This window comes from Podarcis melisellensis (genome assembly GCF_964234715.1).
Source record: "Podarcis melisellensis genome assembly, chromosome: 10".
NCBI lineage: Eukaryota > Metazoa > Chordata > Lepidosauria > Squamata > Lacertidae > Podarcis > Podarcis melisellensis.
This window is the reverse complement of record NC_138542.1, coordinates 59,163,727-59,189,301: the sequence shown is the minus strand read 5'-3', so window position 1 is coordinate 59,189,301 and position 25,575 is coordinate 59,163,727. Positions and strand designations below refer to the sequence as shown.

The window sequence follows — 25,575 nt, the reverse complement described above, 5'->3', positions numbered from 1 at the left end:
CAACAGTAAACAGTAATGTGAATACACCATAACTTCTTAGTTAAATTAATCTGGCCTATCTAACCTACATTAATTCCTTTGTCCATATCACTAAAAAAAAAATCAGAAAAGGGTTTGGAGGTGGAGCATTATCCATGTCAGACAGTAAGGTAGACTGCCTTGCCACACCTGAAACTGGTATTTGACTATGCACATGCCACTCCACCTGCAACACTAGCAAACCAGCTAAAACTGATGGTTTCTAAGAAGCATTATGAGGTAAAAGCTCTGCAGATAGAGAATCCACTAAGGATTCCTTAATGATTCTGCATAGTAGTAGCAGGGATATCAGACACACTAGGCAAAGTCTGTTACTGCCCCATAACATGATTGATCCCAGAAAGGGGGTGGGGTGGCTCTTTAAACTCATAAAACTCATTCTCCTCATAGGAGGAACGGGGAGAAACCATAAACTGCCCAGTTCAGTTGCAGTTATCAAGCATATATTGCATCTCAGTCATGTGGCTGTTCCGTGAGCTCCTAGTTGGAATAGGAGAACCCAGTGGGTAGGGTGTGATTCTGCTTCTTCATTGCATGTGGGTCTTTTTTCAATCCCTGAGCCGTGTGTGTGTGTGTGTGTGTGTGTGTGTGTGTGTGTGTCAGAGAGAGAGAGAGAGAGAGAGAGAGAGAGAGAGAGAGAGAGAGCGCGCGCGCACTGAATGCATGCATGTAAGCAAGAGACGGAAAAAAGAATGTAATGTAATGTGTTTAAATGTGAGTATAAATTTGCAATAAATGATCTCAACAATCATGACAGCTAGAATCTCTAAAAAAAACACTCCCTATTTTCAGGTATTCACAACATAACTGAGCTGGAGGTTCCCTCAAGCAGCTTTCAAATAAGATATTCCACACATAAGTTACTAGTATCAATCCATAGTGGCAAGTCAAGATAAAAATACCAAATGGCTTTAAGGGTACCGGCTCTTAATCAATTAAAAGTTTTTACAAACTTTACAAACATGTATGCTGCTACCCTTCTCTCTTTGGCAAGAGTACCACAATCTCAGGAACCCAATAACTCACAAACAATCCTCTTCCCCAAACCCACCTCAATTTGGCTTCCAGAACATTCTCCATTTCACTCCAAAGCATGCCAGCTACTGAAGGGTTAATTTAATTAGCCCTGTGTGTGCTCAAGGAATTAAAAGCAACTTTATTTCATTATTAAATAGTCAATCAAGTAATCTCTGTATCTGATTAGGACTATAATGAAATGAAGTCTTCCAGGTCAAAGCTGTCATTCCAATCAGGAGGCAGCCCATTTTCAGGAAGGAAAAGCAGGCAGGTTTTTTATAAGCTCCAGCTTTGGATCAGGATGAAGGAACAAGGAGCAGAGAAACTCACTTGTTTTCATACCACATGCGTCTACATTACATTAATAATGGAACAGCATCAACACCACCCTTTTCCTCATTCCGCATAGATGTATCCTTTGGCCTTAACTGTTTGGCTACGTTTTGGGTGGTCCTACAAGACTAACTCCAGACCAAGCCAACTGCATAAAAGTGTGTTCCACGTTCTACAGATTGATGAGAACCCTGGACTGTAGAGTACATTGTTTGTCAAAATAATATGGCACTTTCTGTGGAATCTGAAATCCCAGTTCTCAATTTTTAAAAATGATTATTTTTAGTATTTATGCTTCCAAAGGAAAATATGGAGACCTTTTGCTAAAAGTTTACTAATCAATGTGAGATGGAGCAAACTCTAATTCAATATGGGTCAAAGTCCCTAGCTCCAGTGTATTACAAACCAATTGCAACCATAGAATCATAAATCTGTAGCATCCATGACAGAAGGCCATTCAACCTGTGTTTTAAAAACCTCCAGTCCATCACCTTCCAAGAGAATCTGTTCCACTGCTGAAGAGCACTTAATGTCAGAAGGTTCTTCCTGATGTTTAGTCAAAATCTCTCCTTTCAGGTAACTTGAAGCCATTGATTTGGGTACTAGCCTCTGGAGCGGGAGAAAACTCCATCTTCCATGTGTGATGGAAAAGTTTGTTTCCCCATGCCAGAAAAGGGTTAGTGTATGGCAGCCTCTGATTGGCCGAGGTTCCAGGAGGGGGAGTTGAAAAGGAGATGATTTGGAGAGACAGTGAGTTTTGGAGGGAGTGTTGGGAGGAGGTTTTGAGGTAGGTTGGGATTGAGGGTGGGAGAATAGGTAGGAAGATAGGGAGTGAGAATTGGTTCTGGGTAGAAACATCCACTCTGAGTAAAATATCACAAGCTAGAGAAAGGTGTCTCTGAGCTTGGTGTGAATGACAGTGTGTAAGAGTAATTAGGCCAGGAATTACCACATTTTTCGCTCCATAAGATGAACCTGACCATAAGATGCACCTAGTTTTTCAAGGGAGAATGCAAGAAAAAAAATATTATTTAAAGGGAGCGCTGAGCAGAGCCTGGATGCATCCCAGGCTCTGCTCAGCACTCCCTTTCACGAGCCACGTGGAGCGTGTGTGCGGCGCTTGCAGACTTTTCCCCGAGAAGGGAGAAGGGTACTCTTTAAAGGGAGCACTGAGCAGAGCCTCCCACTTGCCTTGGCTCCATAAGACGCACACACATTTCCCCTTACTTTTTAGGAGGGGAAAAGTGTGTCTTATAGAGCGAAAAATACGGTAACTGGGAGGCTGAGGCTGAGACAAGAGAAGTAGAAGCTGTACAGTTTACTTAGGTCTCATCCCAGTCAGGAGGGGATAGATTATTTTAGTAAGAGAAGACTCCCAAACCAGTGAAACCTTGGGTCTATTGGAGTACCTCAGGAGTAGGGTTGTCAAGGGGGTGTGTAACTGACAGAAAGTAGCACCTTTAAGAACCAAAGTATTAAGTTAAGAACCAAAGTATTAAGTGTGAAACAACTGAGAAAACCTTGAAGTGAACTAACATTGTAAACTGAAGTAACCTAAGTTTTATCCACTCGTGTCATAAACTTCCTTGTTAAATAAAATCGTTATTGTTTATTAGAGCAAATCCTGCCTGAAACTCCAAATTATTAAGTTTTACCTCACGCAAGTCCCCCACAAGATAATCTGGGGTAGTATGCAGGAATTCGTGGGATTGGTATTCTGTGAGTTGGGTGCACACTCTATTTTTAAGAGAGAGGATGGGCCCAACGGCGCCAGGGGGAAAAGTGCCATTGCGCCATGTGACAGTTCTTCAGATATTTGAAGATGGCTTTCATATCTCCTCTCCTTGGTTTCCAGACCTTTTATCATCTTGGTTGCCCTCCTCCGCACACGTTTCAGCTTGTTGGTATCCTTCTTAAACTGTGGCACCCTGAACAGGATACAGTACACCAGGTGTGGTCTGACCAAGGCAGAAAAGAACGGAACTATTACTTCCCTTTATTGAGACACTATACTTCCGTTGCAGCCTAGAATAGCATTAGCTTTCTTTGCTGCTACAGTGGTGCCCCGCAAGACGAATGCCTCGCAAGATGAAAAACCCGCTTAGACGAAAGGGTTTTCCGTTTTTGATGCGCTTCGCAAGACGAATTTCCCTATGGGCTTGCTTCGCAAGACGAAAACGTCTTGCGAGTCTTGTAATTTTTTTCGCTCCCCCCCTTTTTTCTAAGCCGCTAAGCGCCTTTTAGCTGCTAAGCCGCTAAGCCGCTAATAGCCGCTAAGCCACTAATAGTGCTAATCCGCTAATAGGGTTGCTTCGCAAGACGAAAAAACTGCTAGACGAAGAGACTCGCGGAACGGATTATTTTCATCTTGCGAGGCACCACTGTACATGACACTGTTGACTTGTGTGAAGCTTGAGGTCTACGAAGACCCCTAGATCCTTTTCATATGTATTACTGACAAACCAGGTGTCCCCCATCTTGTGCAGCTGGTTCTTCCTGTCCAAGTTTTGAACTTTACACTTGTCCCTATTGAAATTCATCTTGTTAGTTTTGGCCCACTTATTCAATCTGTTAATATCATATTGAATCCTGATTCTGTATTCTGAAGCAGTAGTTACCCCTCCCAGTTTGGTGTTATCTGCAGATTTGATAAGCTTCCCCTCAATTCCTTCTTCCAAGTTGTTTATAAAGACATTGAGCAAGCACAGGCCCAGGGCAGAACTCTGTGGCACCCCACTGGTCACTTTTTTCCAGGATGATGAGGAACCGTTAGTGAGCACTCTTTGGGTCCAGCTACAAATCCACCTAACAGTGACCTTGTCCTGCCCACATTTTACCAGCTTCTCTGCAAGAATAGCATGGGGGACTTCGTTGTTGTTGTTGTTGTTGTTGTTGTTGATAATAATAATAATAATATTTCTCCAATCTCAATCTATGATAAAAAACTTAATAAATCATGGGCATTTGGAGCAGGGGAATCCCCACATATTTAAGGCAAACAAATGCATGCATAATTTGCCTAATTTATTCCAGTCACAGAATTGGAGTTGTCTAGGTGCAGAACTATAATCTACTATCTCATTCCTCCCTCTTCTTGCATAGCATAATTCCCAAACCTAGGGCGAAGCCAGTGAATAAACCTATTAAGTATATGGGGCATGACTGCCACCCATGTGGGAAAGGAGTTATACAAAGCCATTATAGCACTCAGAAGGAAGCCAGAAAACAGACCTCTCCACGCCCCCTGCCCCGCATGCCATTCGCTCTCTCATGTCATACAGTGTTATTTCCAGCCTGAGGGAAAGTGCAAATCAGCAGCTGTCACACTGAGGCAGGGTCTCAGTGTGCCCGCCTCCTCTGTCTTTCACCAGGGATTTTGGATCTAAATGACCCATTACAGTTTTAACACAGCTGCAAGAAGTGGGACACTTCTACACAGCATGACTGAGTGGTTGGGGGTGGGGAGCGGAGGAAGGGGAAGGGGAAGAAGAGAAAAAGACTACGCTTCATCTTCTCCAAAGACACTAGTTCTATACAGCTTATCTTGCTGACTGATATTTCCCAGCCTTGTCCCTAACATTTACATCAGAAAAGTAAATGTGATCAGTTCATGTAAACAGCTTAGGTTCCTAGTAATACTAGGTTATCAATCCATATTTTACAAAGAGTATTTCTAAATAATGCCCTCTCAACATCTCATGCCAAATACTTGGTGGGCCTCAATCCTAAAATCACTGACCCACAAGTCTGCCCCCAAAAGCTCAATAGTCTGGATCCAAATAACTCACTTCAAAAGCAGAAACCACTTCTGTTCACAAATCAGGGACAAGGGGATACTATTTCCCCCCAAATGCAGCACCTGTGCCCCTCAACATCCAACAGATCCTCAACTGTGATTTGCATTTTTAAGAGGGCATGGAAGGATTAGATGGGGGCAACAGCTCATGCAGCAGGAACTATGGTATTCGGATCCATGCCACTGTAGCTTATGCACATACCAGTGTTAAACTTCTTCCTCCACTACTGCTCAGAAATGTAGGGTGCTGAGGAGCAATTAACTCTGGGCTTAACTGCATGTTCAGAGGCTACAAATAACTGACTGTCCTTGCAGACTCAGGCCACATCATGCAAAGCTTTTAAGCAGCTAGCTATCACATAGCTAGGCTATTTGTCATGTGAATCCAACCAGCAATACGCTGAACAACGCTAAATGAGATCTAAGGAAGCAACATTCTCATTAATTCAGAAAAGGAAATACACACACTAATATTTCATCCCTTAAATTGTGTTATCAAAGTAGATGTTATTAAGTATGTAGACTGACATAGCCTTTTACTGATGTCTAAGAAATTCAAAAGACATCCATATTAGGACAGCACAATAAAAGCTGGAAAATCACAGCTCAGTGTTAGTAAGTTCATCCTTCTCACTTACCAAAGCTTTTCATTTTCACATATCTATTATGGAAACAATGAGGATTACTCAGCACAATTCTGTCCCTGAGGTCCTTCACGCATGACCCTGATGTATGAGTTTGTGGGTCACAAAATTGACAGGAGTGAACCATAAGCTGGTGTGCCTTTCTCACAACACACAGAACCTTCAATGGCCTGTTTTGCATGTAACACTAAGCACGGTTTATTTAACAAACCAAGTTAACCACGAGTTGTCCCAAAGATGACAAACCATGGCTTGTCTTTCCAAAATTGTATTTGTTTTCTAGCTGCTCTTACCTTGGGCCTTTGTAGCTTAGTGAATGTCAGGGGTGGCCAAACCATGGCTAAGGAAGGGTGTTGGGAGACACACATAATGCCAAACCAAACCACCAAAGTTCATAAGCCAACAACAAACCATGGCTTCAGATCATGGACTGTTGGCAATAAACAAAGCATACTTAAACTACTTGGCAAGAGTCTGCACATAACCCTAAGACAGAGTTTAATAAAGCATGACTTAGCAATACAGTATGCGTGAACCAAGCCGATACATGCATTGACTACACAAGTAAGCCTTAATGCATAATCCATCCACCATTAAAAAGGGATGGTGGGCCTTGTTTTATTATAAGACTTTTATGTGTAGTTAGAGAGACCACCAGCCTTACACACCTGGCCTCTCTAAATAAACCTGTCCCCTCTGTATAGCACCCTCTGTTCAGAAAGTTTACAAAAAAACCTTACCCTTCCTTGTAAAACAGCAACAAATACCACAAAGTAAGGCTCACAGTGCCTTTAGATTTCATACGCAAACTAGTTTGTCAGCAAGCACCTCTGTATTTCCCTCGATGATTGGCAATGCTGTTTTATTCTCAGCTATGAAATTCAAATAGGCTATTTCATTATCAGCTTACCTAGTCTCAGACTTCCTATGTGTGGATATGCTAGAAAGATAATTCACCATTTTTATTTTGGAAAACTCTTCAAAACTCAAGCCTGAGCTTCTAGAGGGGAAGCGGGAAACAAATGTAACCAACAAATAAAAGTTACACTGCAAAGCTGGGAAAACAGTTGCCATTAATTCCTCTATTATCTTTTAACAATATTCACATAAGGAGGTAATGGGGAAACTACTGTACTGTAGATTATCTCTACTCATCAGACAGTAGGCACAAATAAATGTGATACATGAATAAAACATGGAAGAGAGGCAACAGCATTTATTTCACACTCACAGACACCTTGGCATTACAAACGGGTAAGAGAGGAACTTCTACCACCTTTTCTTCAACACAGAGTTTGAGGGCCCATCCATGAACAAGATCAATAGCAAACAACTAACCTCATAGTCACAAACTTTGTGGATTTGTCTTTTGATTCATGCCTACTTTACAAGTATCAGAGACTAATTGGTGTTTTATAATATATATTTTATTCACACATATATACAGGCTGGCCATAGGTGGAGGTTTCACAGCTTAAACCAATTCAAACAGAAATTCTCTCCAATCAGGTTTCACTGGGGTGGGGTGTCAGGATCCAGCCCCCAAGAAATCCTACAGCTCTGATCTTTTTCTCAGATTGTCTCAGTGTAACCTTCAGCTTCTTCATAAACAGCAGGGAGGGGGAAGCAAGGAAGAAAGACATACAGTGGTACCTCGGGTTAAGTAATTAATTCGTTCCGGAAGTCGGTACTTAACCTGAAACTGTTCTTAACCTGAAGCACCACTTTACCTAATGGGGCCTCCTGCTGCTGCCGCGCCGCCACGCTGCGATTTCTGTTCTCATCCTGAAGCAAAGTTCTTAACCTGAAGCACTATTTCTTGGTTAGCGGAGTCTGTAACCTGAAGCGTATGTAACCCGAGGTACCACTGTATCCCCATCCAGGATGATAGGGATATGAAAACTGTGGGAGAAAGACATGCAAATAAAGCTAAATTATGATTTAGGATTACATTCAAACATGTTATTTGGCCAACCAAATATGAATTATCAGGTTTACAATGCCTCAAAGTATCATCAATTAGCTAGGAACATTATCAACAGCAACCACTATTACACTGCTCCTCAATATGCAACTGGTACTCGCAATAGTAAAGCTGATGACTTCAGACTGCATATTTAGAGACAGGGTACCACTAAAGCCAGCATGACAAAACAAAAAAAGTAAAAAATATACAACATTAGGAAATGAAAGACAGATACAAGAATCTTGGAAACAAAATAATTTATTCTTCTAAAGATTCCCACTATAACTCCCAACAGTATAATTTATTCAATATAGAAATTAAAAGATAATATGACACTAATGCATTGTTACAACTGCCCGTGAAGAAAACACATTTAAAAATAAGAGATCGCCAAGCTCCTTTGATCCTTTCCAAATGTCAGTTAATTTTAAATGTAAAGCATCCTGCAATGCACTGCAATTAAAACAGACAAACCCATATCATTCCTCTCAAGGTTTATTTAATTAACATTCAGCAGCACAAACAAACTACTGTTTCCTACTGATGTATGGGATTCCATCCTATCCAATTACTTGGTTCTATATCCTGTTGCATAACTAAGGAATACCTAGATAACATAAAAGTAAATGAAAAAGGAACTCCTGAATAATATTGTTCATCCTGGGAATACCAGGTAATACAAACAACAACAATAAAGGTAAAGGTAAAGGTACCCCTGCCCATACGGGCCAGTCTTGACAGACTCTGGGGTTGTGCGCCCATCTCACTTAAGAGGCCAGGGGCCAGCGCTGTCCGGAGACACTTCCGGGTCAATGGCCAGTGTGACAATACATCAAGTTAAAAATATTATTATTATTTTTACCCAACTTGTACCATTTATGTGCGGGGAAAACCAGATCTACACATATAGAAGAATAAGATGGTATAATGGTCTATCATATAGTCTTTGCCTGCACAATGTGACCAAAGCAAAATACACCACATCATGCATGTATGATGCCAAACCTTTAAGAACCTGCTGGTTGTGACAGTTCAGCAGGTAGCAAAAACAAGCATGATTTACAGCACCATCATGTACATATTATCAGCTTAGAAACAAGTCCCATCAAGCACAATAAAGATTACTCTCAAGTTAGTGGGCATGGAATTGTAGCCTGATTCTTTAGGTTGTGTTAAGCTATTATAAGCTATGCTACTTTATCCCTTTCTTTTAGTAAACACATATCTTGTCCCAACCAACCCCTACACAAAGAATGGCCAAATACCAGAACAGCATACAGATCTGGACAGGAAGTGTAGCAAACAAATAATCAGAGGTGAGGGAAGAACTTCAGTTTCCAGATGCCACAGACACTGTTGTCACAACTTTTTGATTCATTGTGAAATGTTAACTATCTTCAGCATTCTCATTTCCCTTACAAATTGAATTATAACCGGGGGGGGGGGGGGGGAGTCAGAGAAAAGATCTGTGCAAACTTGCAATGTGGTGTGTTTTGTTTTGTTTTTAAGAAACTTCTTGGCCTTAACCTTGATTCTTCAATCAGAGCTTCTACATAGAATGGCCAGGTCATTCTGACAATTTGAAATAAAATCAACTCCTCAGTAGAATTCTAACTCTTCTTAAATCCAGTTGTTCCAAAGCACAATTTCTACCATATCTTGTTTAACTTTACTTTTGAAAAGTAAAATTGAATGAAAAATGCACAACTTCAGAATGGTGTTTGTATTCTGGCAACTTTGAGTAACAAACAAGATCCGGTAATAATCATCAATTTGCTTAGCAAGTGTTCTGTCTCTTTAAACAAGGGATTTAAGGAAAATGCCTAATTACAGAGGTACCCCACCTAGCATAATCTGCTAACTTACCCACTTTGCAAAGGAACCAAAAAGGAACTGGCCACAATAGAAAGGAGACTTGCTACAGTGAATAGATCTGTTAAATTAACACATTTTCTGTCAACCAAATCAGCTGCCTCTAGTGCCATTGTTATTGAAACAATGGAGACCCCAGGAATGGGCAGCCATTAAAAGCAACAAGTCTACTGAAAAGGATACACTCTAAGGCAAAGGGTTTGTGTGTTTAACTGGATTCTGTACTGTAGGGAAGAAAGCTAGGCGGCATTTGCATTGTTCTCACACTCAAAAGCAGATGCAAGTGATGGTGCTGTTAATGAGGAAATTAAAAAAATTCTATCCTTCAAATGCCTTTTATAACAAAACTTTAAATCTGTTTTTCTAATACAGTTATTGCTAGTTATTTGGCAGGTATTAATTGCTATTTTTCCAAAGCTATTTCCTCTTAACTATGAAAGCATCTATAGACATCATGAAGGGTAGATTTCCCCCCTCCTCTATACCCCACCATACAGGGACTGAACAGATGCCAGGCGTGGAGTGGCACCAATACACAATGCCATGTGGGGAAGAAGAGAAAGCCTAAGTATTAGGCTTGCTCAGTACACAAAGTTGGACTGCTTTAACCCAATACATTACTTTTGCATTGAATTAGGGCTTGTCCAGAGTTTTGCTGCAGCAGTTGCTTAATGCTTATAATGGAACCAAAAAACACACATCGTTTTGCTGAAAAATATTTCCACAAGTAATACTAATTCACAATATTACATTTTACATTTCAGCTTATTAAACTTGAGATTCTTTGTCATGGCTTGAATTTCATTCTGAAATTTGAGTAATGGCACCCATCATCTCTCCCTACGAAATCCAAATAGTTTCCCTCAGGCATTGCAGCTATGACTCAGATTGAAAGGAAAACTCACCTCACAACAGAGCAGCACATAACACAGATATCATTTGTTTATTTGATATATTGCCCATCCTTCATTGTAAATGCTTAAAAGCCTAAATGACTTAGGCCTGCAAATAATTGAAATGCCTCTTCCTTCCCTATTGGCCCTCCTAGGTGTTAAGGTTAGCAGAGGTGTAGTTTCACCTCCCTCAAAAGTTGTGGGGTGGCTCAGGAGAGGGCATTGCCCTATGGCAGCCCCCAAGCTGTGCAATTCCCTCCCAACAGAGGTGTGTCTGGCTTCTTTACTATACCATTTTCAATCAATGCTGAAGACACACCACTTTTACCCTAATCTTTCCAACACCTGAGATGTGTGTTCTCAGGCCACACCCTACTACTGTGACTATTCTGTTTTAACTGTTTTAATTCTGCATTTTAAATTCTTGTGATGCACTCTGCAACCTGCTGCTGAAGGGCAGGTAATAAATTAAAAGTAATAATAAGATCCTAGGGTAGGTCACAGCAATTTAAAAGGCAACATTAAAAACAGTTTAAAGCAAATTATAGTCATGATAGAGTATGCCCTAAAATGCATATATCTGAAATGTCAGAGGCCAGATAAAGAAGTACATCTTTAGCATAAAATGAAAACTGTATAATGAAGGTGTAATTTCACCTATCATCTGAAAACAACTAATGTGGAGGTTTATTGTATTTGTTGTATCTCAGTCAGGAGGGAGTTCCATAAATGGGATGCTGCCACAGAGAATGCCCTGTCTCATATCACTATCTTGCCCACCACACCAGCTGACAGGAACAGATATCAAGAAAAGTATCCAGGCACTAGGTCACTTAGGCTTTGTAATAGCAACTCCTTGAATTGGGCCTGGGATCTTATTGGCAGCCAGACAATGAATGCTGTGGGACTGAAATAATCTCCAAACACCACCTTCTGAAATCATCTCTCCAGACTGGTGTGGAAGAACTAAAAAACAGTACTTCTAAGCAAGTTCCATTGTGTTCAGCAGTGATTACTCCCTGATAAATGTGTGTTAAGATTGCAACCACAAACACTTTTCCAAACAATGCAGATCAAACACATATCAATACTCAGCCATGAGGAAAATATATAAAACAGTGGTTTTCAACCAGTGTGCCGTGGTACCCTGGAGTGCCTTGAATGATGGTCAGGGGTGGCGTGGGCAAGAATGGCCTCTGTCCCTCTTTCCTTCCCTCCCTCCTTTGATGCCCTCCTGCATCTCTGCCTCCCAAAGACTTGAGCAGCTTTTTATTGCAGCAGCCCCCAGCTACAAGCTCTGCAGGCAAATAGTTTGGAAACTGCAGCTGGTGCAGAATTCTGTGGCTCAGTTGCTCACAAGGGCAAAAAGGATTGAGCAAATTACACCAATCCTTTCCCAACTGCACTGGCTGCCAGTTAGTTTCCAGGCAAAATTCAAAGTGCTGGTTTTGACTATACGTACAGCCTTATTAAACAACTCAGGACCGGAAATACCACAAGGATCACCTCTCCTCATATGAACCAACTGCAATAATCATCTGAGGTCCTTTTTGTGTGTGTCCACGTCATGAGAGGTCCGGAGGGTGTCAACATGAGAATGGGCCTTTTCTGCAGTGGCTCTCCATTAGTAGAATGCTCTCGCCAGGAGGCTCACCTGGTGCCTTCATTACAAATATTTAGGTGCCAGACAATAGTCCTCTGTAACCAAGACTTTGGCTGATTAAACAATCTGTTTGTGAGAGGGGAGTTACTGGTTTTGTTATATATTTTGTATTTCCATTTTGCTTCTTTATGCTGTAAACCACCCTGTGATCTTCGCTTGAAGGGTGGTATACAAATTTAATAGATAATAAATAAAGCCGCCAGTCCAAACTGGTCACTACTCCAAGCACTTTTAATATATGAAGATGGCGGAGAGCCCCTAAAAGTGGGCAGCATCATGGAAGAAAGTGAAGTTAGTGTCTGCAATGTGTACATTCCCTTATTCCAATTCCCCCTGCCCCGCCACACTTCTTCCATGCATCAAAGTGAGGGAATGGTAAATACCCATTTGTGAAACTGTGCCACTCAGGTTTTGAGCTAGACTAGAAGCTTGCTGTTCACCTTGCTCCAAACCTCAGTGATCTAAGCTCAGTATTATGGGGTGGAAATTTCCCAAATGTGTACTCTCGCACACAGGTTGTACTAAGATATACATGGCCAACTTGGAACAATGCTACCTATATTTCTGTCCTCAAAGGCCTCTCCGCTACTTAACATCTTCATCATTTTAACCCATGGAAACCTGGCTCCTAAGAAATTCAATTAAATATTAAATTTCTTCAACCCCATTATCAACCAAAGCCTAGATTAGACATTGGGAAAAGTTCACTTTCTAGCTATCACAGAGCAACTTATACCAAACACCCATCAATCGCAACACATATCTGCATGCTTCCAGCTCCTTCTCCAGAGAGAACCACACAAATCCATCATCTACAGCCAAGCCCTATCATATAGCCATATTTGTTCCACTTCCTAAGACAGATCCATGGCCAAATTATTTCTGTCAGACATACTTAAAACTACAATGCTTACCCGTATAAAGAAATAGTTTGGCAAAACCAGACTGGTATCCAGGAATCATCTCCTTCAGGACATTTCCCAGGAGAGAGAGAGAGAGAGAGAGAGAGAGAGAGAGAGAGAGAGAGAGAGAACACCCCTCCTTGTTACTACCCCGTTAAAAAATTTCAAAATACCACCAGTGAACTACAGCCCAAATATGACAATACTATCCTCACACAGACTTTGGGTGCTAGGCATGTATGTTCTCTCTTACCACCAGCCTCCAGATAAAGGTTATTTACCAGCAAGAAGCCTATCTAACACCAACACAGACCCAAGTTGCAAACTCAGTGATGCAGCTCTGTCCCTGCTACAAGACTAATATTATCAGGGCTTCATTAACCTTCTCATTCTCCAATGAGATATATGCCAACAGTGTCTTTCTGCTGCCAACACAGGACACAAGCTTAACACAAAAATTGGTTTCCCAGAAACCAGTGGAAAAACATTTCATTAGCCTGGGTACTCTGCTGCTGACCTCAAATTTACCATAATTAAACAAAAAGAGGTAAATGGGAGGCAATAGTGTGAAGCTGTGGAATTAGATTTCATCAGCAGATTTGATTCCATTCAATTTGAACTTTACCAGAACTCTTTATTCCCAAATACAAATATTACATTAGCACAGCTAAGAATGCTTAGCAGCAGAAGTCTCCTGCCCGTCCCACCTCCTCTTGCCAATTTCAGGCAAAATTGTGTCCATTTGGGGCAATATCACAACTGAAATTGATGCAATCCTGCCTGAAATCACCACATATGGTGGCAGCGCTTCTCCGCCAGTGGCAGAAGTAGCAAGGCACACAGCGGAGGTAGGTGGTGTCAGCAGGAGTAGGTATGATGCTGGTGGGGCAGCAGCAGCAGCAGTGACAGCAGCAGGGCAGGGTGACATTTCATTTTCATTTCATTTCAACCTGCGGTCGGTGCTTAGCCATTCCATTAGGTCAGGCATGTCCAACAGGTCAATCATTATCTACTGATTGATCGGGGGTGTCCCTGGTCGATCCTTGAACCCCCCGTTACTTTTCTAAGAAAAAAGGGGGGAAAGCTCAACAATTCTGGTCAATCCTCTAACGACAATGGGTAGATCACAGCCAGATATTTTTTACTGTGAGTAGATTGCAGTCTCTTGGGAGTTGGGCATGCCTGCATTAGGTTATAGGAGAGGGAGAGAGATGGGCCTGCAGTTCTCTATCAGCTCTGTTGAGAAACCAACAACTTATTGTAAGCCAGAGGGACAGAACTGTCTTATAACTGACATTTGATTTTTCAATGACTTTCAGAGCCATTTTCAGTTGAAGAGAGGAATAAAAATGCTTCAAATAAATAAATTTTATTATCACAGAGACTACTATTGTGAATGAGCAGCTTTATTCTTATCTTGCATACATTTGGGCTCTGCATAGAAATGTCATAGACACAATTTCATGGCCTTTTCACCCATTGTTTATACCTCCCCCTATATATATGTCTGGCAACCAAGGATAACACTTTATGCTTCTGATAAACTCTAGTCCATGAAAGCATATGTCATAATAAATCTGTTCATATTGAAAGTGCTATAACTCTCTGTTGTTTATATTGACATAAGAACCATCAAAATGGTTGAGGATTGAAGTCGTACAAACTGGAGAAAGAGTAGAATACGCAAGAGCAATGGGTCAGCAAAGTTTTATGGTAAAAATATGCCGTGTTTCAATATTGATACTGGAGGGGACAGGTAGAAGGAACTAGTTGGGAAGGAGACATTACCACCAAAGGCAATCCACAAGTGATATTGTTTTCACTGGAGACCAAGACTTAACTTGTGTTCCCCAGAAGACAGACTGCTGACACAGTCTTGGATATCATTTCCAGTTTTTTAGCTAGATTAATAGGCTGTTCATATCTTTTCAATATGCTGGTACTTTGAAGTGTTCAGTTACTGGAGCTGCCTCAGAGATATACATATATGAAAAATAAATGTATAATATTATTGCACATGCAACTCCCTTATGTCCCACTGAACTTTTGACCTGGTCAATACTGAGCCACCTCCTCCCCTCCAAACCACAGCTGCGAAGTCTTGAAAAGAAGAACCCTGAGCCTTGTCAGGCAGCTGCCTCTGCTGAAGCCAGCATGGGGGCTTGGCTGTTCAACACTCTCTTCTCATAACAATGCCCAGAGCCTGGCCTGATGGATGCACTGCTTTATCTGAGCCAAACGGCTCTGTAAATCCACTCCCCTTCTTCAGCCTCTCATTACGCAATGATCCAAGAAAAAGAAAATGAAACATCTGCTTCCCAGATTCTGAGGCATACAGCTGTTGGTGGCACCCCACATCTGGAAGCATCACTTTCTTCCAGTCTAGTAAGCACAAGGTTGTAGACTGACAATGAAAAAGAGAGTTCAGGTTGCAGTGCTGAAAACCAAAGTTTTTTTCAAGTAACTTCCATGAAGAGATCTACAAAAGTTCAGACCACAGTAAAGTTCTCTTCTGTTCTTTTAGCACCACTGATTACCCCAATTCAAGCAGAGCTTATAGGCTTGCATAGATTCAGGTCTGGTAAAAATTCCAACTGCCCTGGATATTAAGGTACCTAAAAAATGGAAATATTTACTCAGTGCCATGCAAGGTCATCATTTAAAAATGTGATGTTGATATTCAGGCATTTGAAATATTTTACCAACTCTGTTAGACATTCCCATAATTTTGGCATGTACAGTTTTTAAAAATTCAGACGGAAAGTTTTTACACCAAATTCCAATTGCTTATGCACTACCAAGGATCTCTAGCTGATGTGAAATACAGAACTTTTGTGAAATACAGAAAATTTCCTTCTCTTTAGGACTTGTTTTCTGAAGGACTGTAAGATCCCAGTGAACACCAAGCATATGGGCCACTCCAAGGTTTAGGATGGTGACATTCTAATACCTTCATTTCTCTTATTTATAAATAGCACTGGAAACAAGTCAGTTTCTTGCACCATTTCTCAATAATCTTCAACTAGCAGTTGTTCCACCCAACTATAGCAGAGATAGAGATGAGACTGCATGGCCCACTCCCATCAATTTCGCTAGGACCAATATTATTTGGTTCTCAACTCCCAGAACGGACTCTTTTCTCTCACTGGCCACTGAAACAGTAATGTAACTGTGGATAATTTGTACTCTTTTTCTTTTGCAGCACATATATTAGATTAAAAACTTGAAGGCAGAGGTTCTATTGTTTTCCTAACTTTGTACAACAACTGGCAAACTTTCTTTTTTAAAAAAACAAACACCTCTCTGTTAAGTATTTGTTATGTTCTAGATTCTATGTTATTAAGCACTTTATAAATAGTAATAATAACACATTCTTTTCCCTTCTGACAGTACTCATCATTAGCATTATTTATTGATTAAAAAACACAAAACTGCACAATGGGGTGCAGTACAAATATGTTATATTATTTCTGGATCCAGGTATGACTCAATGCCGGGCTGAAAACCATACATGGCAACTCTCACTATGAAGAGAGAACCTGGGAAATCATTAGCTAATTGTTTTGTGGACATATCAAAACTCAGGCTGACCTGGAAAAAGAAATGTGCATTGTGGGCCTAAAAAGGATCATGAAGGTTTCTCCAGCAATGTTAGGTAAAAGATAATGTCAAGTTCTTGCTTTTCTTGCTGCAGCTCATAGAGCTCAGGAAGCTTGGCCCTTAAAAACATCTGGGACTTGGCAAGGCCATTAACCAAATTAGGTTTGCAATAATAAGGCAGATATTGTCCATCATTATTTATTTTATTATTAATATTTAAAGGTATTAATAAATCTTGATATCTCATAAAACATCGGGGAAATGTACAGCAATACAGTACACTCACAACTTACACACATTTAACTTTTGTGCATTCAGGTTTATGAGCCTGGCCAAAAAAAAGGGGGGGGTTAAATGGCAGCAGAAAGGAGGTAGGCATGGGGGGGGGCACTTTGGCAATCCCACCTGCCATTGCAGCCAGTGCATTTTGACTATACACAATTTTTGTTTTAGGTGCTATCCCCAGAACATAATCCCCAAATAAGTTGCATGCTTACTGTATGTAATCAATAAAAATGAGAATAATAAATAAAAACAGTACAAAATAATCATTAACTGATTTTAAACAGCTTGCATAGGCCTATCAGCAGTGAAACATAAAAAATAAAGAGTCTTCAAGAGATACCTGAATGTCAAAGGCCAGGATGCTTGCCAAATCCCTACTGGAAGAGCATTCCATAGCATGGGACAGGTGACACTAAATGCCCAGCTTCTGGTTGAGACCAATCAGGCCTCTGTAACATGGAAGACAACTAACAGTGCTCCTCTGAATGATCTCATTGATTGAACTGGGATAGAAAGGCTCTGGTGGTCCTTAAGGTATCCTGGACAAGTTGTTCAGGGCTTTATATATCAACACAAGAACCTTGAACCTTGTGTGGTAGCTTTTGAGCAGCCAGTAAAGGCATGTTACCAGAGGTGGCCACCTGCCTCCATCAGCAATCTAGTCACTATCTAGTGAATTCTGTACTAGCTGGAGCTTCAGGCCCAGGCCAAAGGGCAGCCACACAGATTACATTACAGCCTCAAGGTTACCAATGCATAGACTACGATGACCAAGATATCCCAATCAAGATGCAGCTGGCATACCAGACAAAGCTGGTAAAAGGCAATCCTAGTCACTGGTCAGTTAGGCAGCTAATGACACATATGTATCCAGGAGTATCCACTCTTCAGAGGGAGTGCAACCTGAACAGGCTACTTACTGCCCTATCTTTGAGACATGGGAAGCACAGAGCTTCTGCTTTTCCAAGAATGAAACTCAGTTTATTAGCCCTCATCTAATCTACCACTGCATTAAGGCACTGATCCAGAGCTTGCACAGCCTCTCCTGATCCAAATATTAAGGCGAGACAGAGCTGTATGTCAGGCATAGACAAACTCGGCCCTCCAGGTGTTTTGGGACTACAACGCCCATCAGCCCTGACCACTGGTCCTGTTAGCTAGGGATGATGGGCGTTGTAGTTCCAAAACATCTGGAGGGCCGAGTCTGCCTATGCTTGCTGTATGTCATCAGTGTACTGACGGCACCATGCTTCAAAACCTTTAATGACCACCTTCATACAAATGCTAGAGAGCATTGCGGACAAGATGGTGCCCTGCAGAAAACCATCCCATACAGTTGATCTAGGAGTGGTCAACGGTATCAAAGGCCAATGAGAGATCAAGTAAGTATAATAGTGTCATTTGATATTCTTATCCATCAGGGTGATCAAATCTGATGCAGTTTCCAAACCAGGGCTAAACACAAATATAAATAATCAGTGTCATCCAGAAGCACTTGCAGTTGCTCCACACATTCTTTTTCCACCTCCCTCCCAAAGGAGAATATATTTAATTTCTGACAGAAAAAATACATAGGACTGCAATGTAAATTACATGCTTGGTCAAATAATTTCAACTGGACACCTAATAGCTAACTGTTTTATAACAACTGTTAAACTAATGCCTCCCTTCTTGCTCGCTCTTCTAGTCATGATGTACATCCAGCAACTCAATTTCCTGTGTAACTCATACTGAAAGCAGAAGTAACTCCAAGCATGGAATTTGGAATACACAGTACATTATCTCTGTGTATCAACAGACAGAATATGAGGAGGAAAAGGAACAAACCCGGCCAAAATATATCCCTCCTTCCTGTTCGTTACTCTTGTTAATCAGCTTTTTATCCTCAACATGTACCTGTGCCCTGTTCTTCCTGGAAAGGGGGATCAGGATCTTGGCCATGATTTTTAAAATAATAATTTAAGTCTCTTCAACTACGTCAATAGTGACAATTACTGTCTATTGTTTTACAAGTCTATTGCCTAATCTTCAAGATGTATACTTCTAACAACATAAAAGTGAGAATTAATCCAATAAATTGTTGATGTGCCAAGACATATGATAGTTTCAAGACTGCCATCCAGACTAAAGGGGCTAAAGCTTCCGTTCAAAGCACACTTACCAGGAAGTAAGTTTTACTGAATACAGGGAAGCTTACTCTTGAATAAAATGCACAGGATCAGACTGTCTGTAACACATGCTGCCTATGCTCTTTTGCATTTTCAGCACTGAAATTACCTAGAAGAGAAGGAATAATGGCTGTGCCAATAAGGGCCACAGAAATTTTCTGTCTATCTGCTGTATCAGCTATGCCAAAGTATCCACAAAGACAAGACTGTTAAGGAGTTTGTCATCTGAAAAACCGTAGAAGCAGAAACAGTCCAAGTTCAGGAGCAAGTGTATGTTACTCATTTGTGCTGCCCAAGCTCTATGTGAAGCTTCATTATTTTTTTAGCTGTGGCATCTGAAGCAAGGTGGTGAGGAACTGTTTCCATGGGGCCTGGAAAGACCATACGCATCCATCAGGCCTGCTGGTCCTGTGCCAGGACCATCTTCTAGGTAAGGAGATGGGTTTGAGTGATGTCAGCTTCTGCCATTGACTCAATAACTTTACAGGGTTAAAACAAATGTGTTTCTTGTGTTTGCTACACAACACTGAAAATACAGGCATCAACAGAAGTCTGAAATTCAAGTTACTAAAAAAAGAACATGGCAGACACAATTGGTAGTCTAGAGATGATTTTGTTGTTAGAATGGGTTCTTGCTCTTCCACACACACATCATCCCCTATTTCTGAGAATACAGTTTGACCTCAAGTATGACAAGCTTCAGGTAGAATGGGGACATATATCCTGTGCCCCAAGCCTAATGTGGTCATGGAACTGCCACTTAGATGGAGGCATAACTGCTGGTACTATGGACTGCCATTCAATGGAAAATCCATAGTGACACTAAGGTGGATCCTCTAGGGAAAAAATCTGCATGTCAAAAGAGAAACAAAAGAAGAGGAGAATGTCAAAAACTCTAAAGAGACCATCATGCTAAGCCTTTAGATATAAAGTGCTCAGCATCCAAAGCTAGTGTAAATGGTTGGGTTATTACCCAAACACTGGTCATTCTATTTAACTCTGCTTCTGTCTGTCAAATGTTCATAATCTCTTGTATTATAGAAATCTCTAAGGACCAATTCATATAACTGTGGCACCACAACAAATAGAAAAGCTACTGAACATAACAAATATACAAAGGACAGGTTCTCTGTTTCATCGATTCATTTAGTGAATCCACTATCAGCTTCACATGTTCATTATGGTTAAGTCATTGGAGCTTACAAGTCCTTGTAAAGTGATAAAATGTTTGAGTATATAATCAATAAAATCACTCTTTGCCAATATTTTCAATGTCTTTAATAAATACCGCATTTAATATAAATATTCCTAAGAGTAAAAAAAGTGCTTCATTCAAATGTTGTTTAACATAAATAGGGTGGGGGAGAGATTTCAGAAAAAAAGCTGTTTTTATTGACATCCCTCTTCCTATGATGGAGGAAATCATACAAATTGCTCTGTGCAAAATGCTTCTCTCCTAACACCTGTAGCCGTAGTAGAGAGTTGCAAAAGGGGAAAGTGCTGTCCACAGCTGTAATCCCTGTGGTAGATTAAAACAATGCTGAAGGATATTCCAGACTTTTTATCACTTTACTGGCCCTTTGTTCCTGTCCAAATATAGCACAAACGTACAAATGGTTGCACCCTCAGCAGTCCATGTTGTGAAGAGTCACAAGAGATTCAATGTACAAGCAATGATGTCAAGTAGAAGCTTTGACATTTATTTTGTCAGCCTCCTTTCTGAAGTTTGAACCCATATGGGACTCCCATGTTTAGAGGGGAAATGGAATTCACCAACCTACCCTGCAGTGTTTCTCTGCCTTCCATCTATCTTTTTACCATCTGTCCTGTCTATAGATTTTCCAGGAAGGGGGGGGCTGCACATTCCCAACAGGCTCTTCCTACCCCTTCCTACTCTTCCATTTCCCCCAGATGTGACCCCATTTAGAAACCATTGCATAAAGTTTATGCAATTGTGCCTCTGTCTCACTTATTTTTAGTGATAACAAACTTCTATTTCATGTCCCACCAAAAAAAGAAAAGAGATTCTTATACCCTTTTTACTTCTTGCCAAATAATAGTCTACTCTAAATGAACACGTTAAAAATATAGAGGGAGGAGTTTTGGGAGGGAAAATCAAACACAGCATGACACAAAATTAGAACTTCTTCCCCATCCCCCAAAAGAGGAGGCAGTTGCTCCTCCAGACCATATTAAATGTTTACATTTGACAAGCACCTTCTAGAAACTGAAGTCCAAACTCACTTTTGAAGCAAACCAGATGCTAATTTGGGCTTCCAAAGGTGAAAGGCTAGTGCAATTGCCCTTTATCACTGTAAATTCAAGATCTTTCCCCCTTGCTTCATGTGCTTGGCAAGAGAACCTCCTCTTGAGAGTCTACATCAATAGGTGGGGGAGGGGCCCTCTTTGATAAGGAACTCCATCACTGGGAGATCCTTCCTCCTTTCAAAAATTTAGCACTGCATAAGGGATTCTCTCCAAAATTAACATCCTTCAAAGAGTTTTAAGAATTCTCACATGCTGTTGAACTGAACATCTTTAGAAAGGTGGCTTGCTAACCTTTGAAAATCAGAGGCATCTCATTGCAATTCCTAACCCTCCTAGAATGAATCTAGCTAAAGGGAAGATTTAAAGACACATAAATATAATCTTGACGTGCCTCCTCACATTTGTACCATTCACATCCAAAATATTCAGCACAGTACTGTGGTGACAATTATTCAAAATAATAGCAGGCACACTTAAGCACATTCATAGGAAAGACCTGTGCATGTCTAACTGTTGGGCTGTGATTGGTGGTCAGTCACACCTACAAAATGTATTAGATCAGAAGATGGAATGCATTGTGAAAATTAGTAACAAGATTCTGCTACAGTGAATAGGTGTTAGTGGCAGTGCAAATTCATCCCAAATTTATATTGTGCTCCCTACAAAAGTATTTAGAAACTGAATCACTAACACCTCTTCAAGGGTTGCTTTCAACCAACAATTCTCAAAATTTCAGTACAGAATTATGAATACATGCATGCTTCCGTCAGTAGGTTGCAGAATCGCATCTCCTGCCTTATAAATAGCCAGTGTCCAACAAGACACAGCAATTAACAACCTGAGGGCAAGTGACATTTTAAAAGGGGTGAAAAGTGAACAGATTATTATTCCTTCAGGGAGCAATGTAACTTATACTCATTTCTGTCTAGCTAGCTTCCACCCTGCTTTCCTCAAGTTTTCAGTCAAGAATGATACTTGTATGGGTCACAAAAGACCAAACTCCTCCTAGCACTGTCACCATTTTGAGTAGTGAATGTGTTTTCTATAATTCCAAAGTGCTGTCCATTACATACATATTTTATAGAATCATAGAACTGTACAGGATCATCTAGTCCAACCACCTCCGATGCAGGAATCTCAACTAAAAGCATCCACGTCAGATGGCCATCCAACTTCTGCTTAAAAATCAACAGTAAAGGAGAGTCCACCACCTTCTGAAGTATTATAATACTTAGTAGGATAGTAAATGCTTCAGCTGATATGACAATCTGCAATGTTAAAGTAGAAATATCCCAGTTTCTAATAGGCTTCTAAAGATCTTTACATGTTGACACACACATCCTTTTCATTTGTCTTCCAAATCCTGCATTGCAGTAATAATTGAACAGCAGTACCAACCCACCCTTTTAGACATCACACCCCAACTTCATAATATTTCACTTTTGCAATTTCCCTTAGACTCTCTTAGACTGGAAATCAACCTCTGGTTCTTGGCAAGAACAGTCTTTGATGTACAGTTTAAAGTTTGAAAGAGCATCAGAGGCACCAAAGTTGTTACATCTGCTATAAACAGATGGCAAACCCCAGGTTTAATCACATTGGCCTAAGCTGCTTAGGATCTTGGGAGTATGAGCCAGAGCCTCTGGGAGGTCTGTTGTGGGTACAATCTCTCTTTCTCTTTCTTTCTCTCTCTCTCTCTCTCTCTCTCTCTCTCTCTCTCTCTCTCTCTCTCTCACACACACACACACACACACCACGTTCTTCCATCTGATTTCATTGACCATATTTATTGAATTCTACAACACACCACAAGAAGGAGTAAGGTCACCGCCTCAAGTTGCTGCACTTTTATCTGTAACATTCAACACTGAAAAAGTACATAGAATTGTATTTTAAGGGTGTGCACTGAAACAAACGGGTGAGCAACTACTTCAAAAAACCCATTGTAATACTGAACTGATTGACAAAATACCCCAAATTCCAGAAAAGGGTCACTAAAAACTATAAATCTTAGAGACAAGTGTAGCTTTCTAATTGTAGCAATATAGTAGTATCAAAGTATTTTTCTGCCACTTGCATGATTATCCGTTTACTGAACCTGAGCCCTATGAGCTAAGCAGATTTCCGAACTTTATTTGAATTAATTTAAACTTGCTGCCACTCTTTAAACAGAATAGATCTAAACTCCTGAGAATACTGAAAATGAGTGGAGAATGGGGGGGGAGGGCTGAACACACACACACACACCCTTCTGGATTGTCACAAAGCTCAGAGCTCGATTGTCACAAAGCCCCAGGGCAGCATGTGGCACCTCCATCACAAGCAGGGAGAAGTAAAACTCCATTCTCTCCTACTCATCCTTTCCCTGAAGGGATAATGGCAGCAAAACAACAAACTCTTCCAAGCTATCAGTCAGGGCCACCAAAGGAGGGGGGAGGGAGAGGAAGGACAGAGATCAGCACTGTCCTTTCCTATGGGGACTGGGGGATCTAACAGTCTCTTTCCTTCCTCCCTTGACCAATATGGGAGCTTGGGGAAAGGGAGAGGGCAACAAAAGGGGTGTTTTTAGAATTAGGAACAGCCTCCCCCCAGTTTACTGGTGAGCAGGCGGGTAAAACAATACGTTCGAGGTAATAGACTGACGGAGCCCGTTTCGGTTTAGCAGTGTTTGTAGCAATTCAGATCGGTCTTGATTCAGTCCTCCACCCGTCTCGCACACTTCGGGTCCTGGTGGAACAGGCAAGGATGGATCCCGACCAACCCACCCACCCCTCATTCCTTGGATTTGCAAAGACTCTCTTAATCACGGCTGTTATCTTCCCAGGGGGAAGGATTGTGAAGGCTGGTGTGGTCATGATCCCCACCCCCACCACTCATTTGTTAGATACCCTCGAAACGTACAAAAATTAAGAGGTGAAAAACAAAACAAACATGTACTTTGTCGCAGTTCTCCATCTATGTGTAACTAATTCTGCCGCCACCCCTTGCCCTCCAGCAACTGCACGTCCTCCGATTCATCAATCGCTAAAAGTACTTTGGAGACCAAGCATGCATCAGCCATTTCAGTGCAACCGTGCATATTTACTCAGAAGTAAGTCCTACTAGCTTCAACGGGGCTTACCCCAAGATAAGTGAGAGAAGGATGGCAAAGCCACCAGGAAGGGTTAAGAGCATGATTGCCGGCACTTTTAAAAATGAAATTAATAATATATATTTTTTTAAGAAATCCGGGAGAACGGGTGAAAACATTCAGCCAACATCCCTTTCTGGAGAAGGATCAATATCGAACTCGCCGAACAAAACTCTCTTGTCTTAAAAGAAAATTGGGCAGACAATAACAAGTAGGGGGGTGGGCGGGTCGCAGTTGTTCTCTCTCTCTCTCTCTCTCACACACACACACACACACACACACACACACACCCAGCACACTGACCCTAAAAGCCTTCCGGCTAAGGAGAGAGGGAGAGAAGGCAGGCAAAACAGAGGCGAGTGGAGTTATTGTCCCGTCCCATCCCTTCTCCTCCTCGAGGGGGAGGCGGGGCCGCCGGATCGATCGGCCGGTCCCATTTATCGACCGAGTGGGTCCCTCTCTCTTTTCCACTTCATCTTTTAACGTTATTATTATTATTATTATTTCGGAGCGCGACTCACCTCGATCTCGAAGTCGGGCAGTCGGAAAGCGGTCCTGAAGAGGGAGCAGAAGTGAGCGATGGCCGGCACTTCCCACCAAGAGCGCAGCTCGCTCAAGAGACCGGCCGCCGCCGCCGCCGAAGTCCCCTCCGGATCTCCGCTCGCGGCTGCCGAAGCGGCAGAAGCAGCAGCAGTAGCAGCCGCCGAGACCACCACCACTCCTCCTCCGCCGCCGCTACCACAACCACCGTCCTCCTCCGGGCACATCGCCCCTTTCCCCAGCGCCCCTCAGAGACCGCTGCGTTGCCGGTGTCCGCCGCGAGAGAGACGGGGGTGGGTCTCCTCCTTTTCCTCCCCACCCCGACCGAAAGGACTCTCTTTTTTTCTCTCTCTCGCCCTCAGCGTCTCTCAGCAGCCGCAGCTGCCCCCTCCGCGCCGACTCCTCCGCATGGGGCTTGTCCGGGCTGGCGCCTCCTCAGCCGCCGCCTCCTGCTCCTCC

The 25,575-nt window shown here is 41.7% G+C and overlaps 1 protein-coding gene across 3 annotated transcripts in view; it reads right to left on the bottom strand.

Moving 5' to 3' along the window:
- CECR2 (CECR2 histone acetyl-lysine reader) overlaps positions 1-25,473 on the bottom strand; it is a 114,189-nt gene extending 88,716 nt beyond the window's left edge. For all 3 annotated transcript variants that reach the window (XR_014172133.1, XR_014172134.1, XM_081926725.1), the window contains exon 1: positions 25,098-25,473. Coding sequence is in view for 1 of the 3 variants with exons in the window: in XM_081926725.1 (XP_081782851.1) it covers positions 25,098-25,343 (246 nt within the window). In the remaining 2 variants the exon portion in view is untranslated. The remainder of the gene's footprint in view (positions 1-25,097) is intronic.
- Positions 25,474-25,575: the final 102 nt, after the last annotated feature.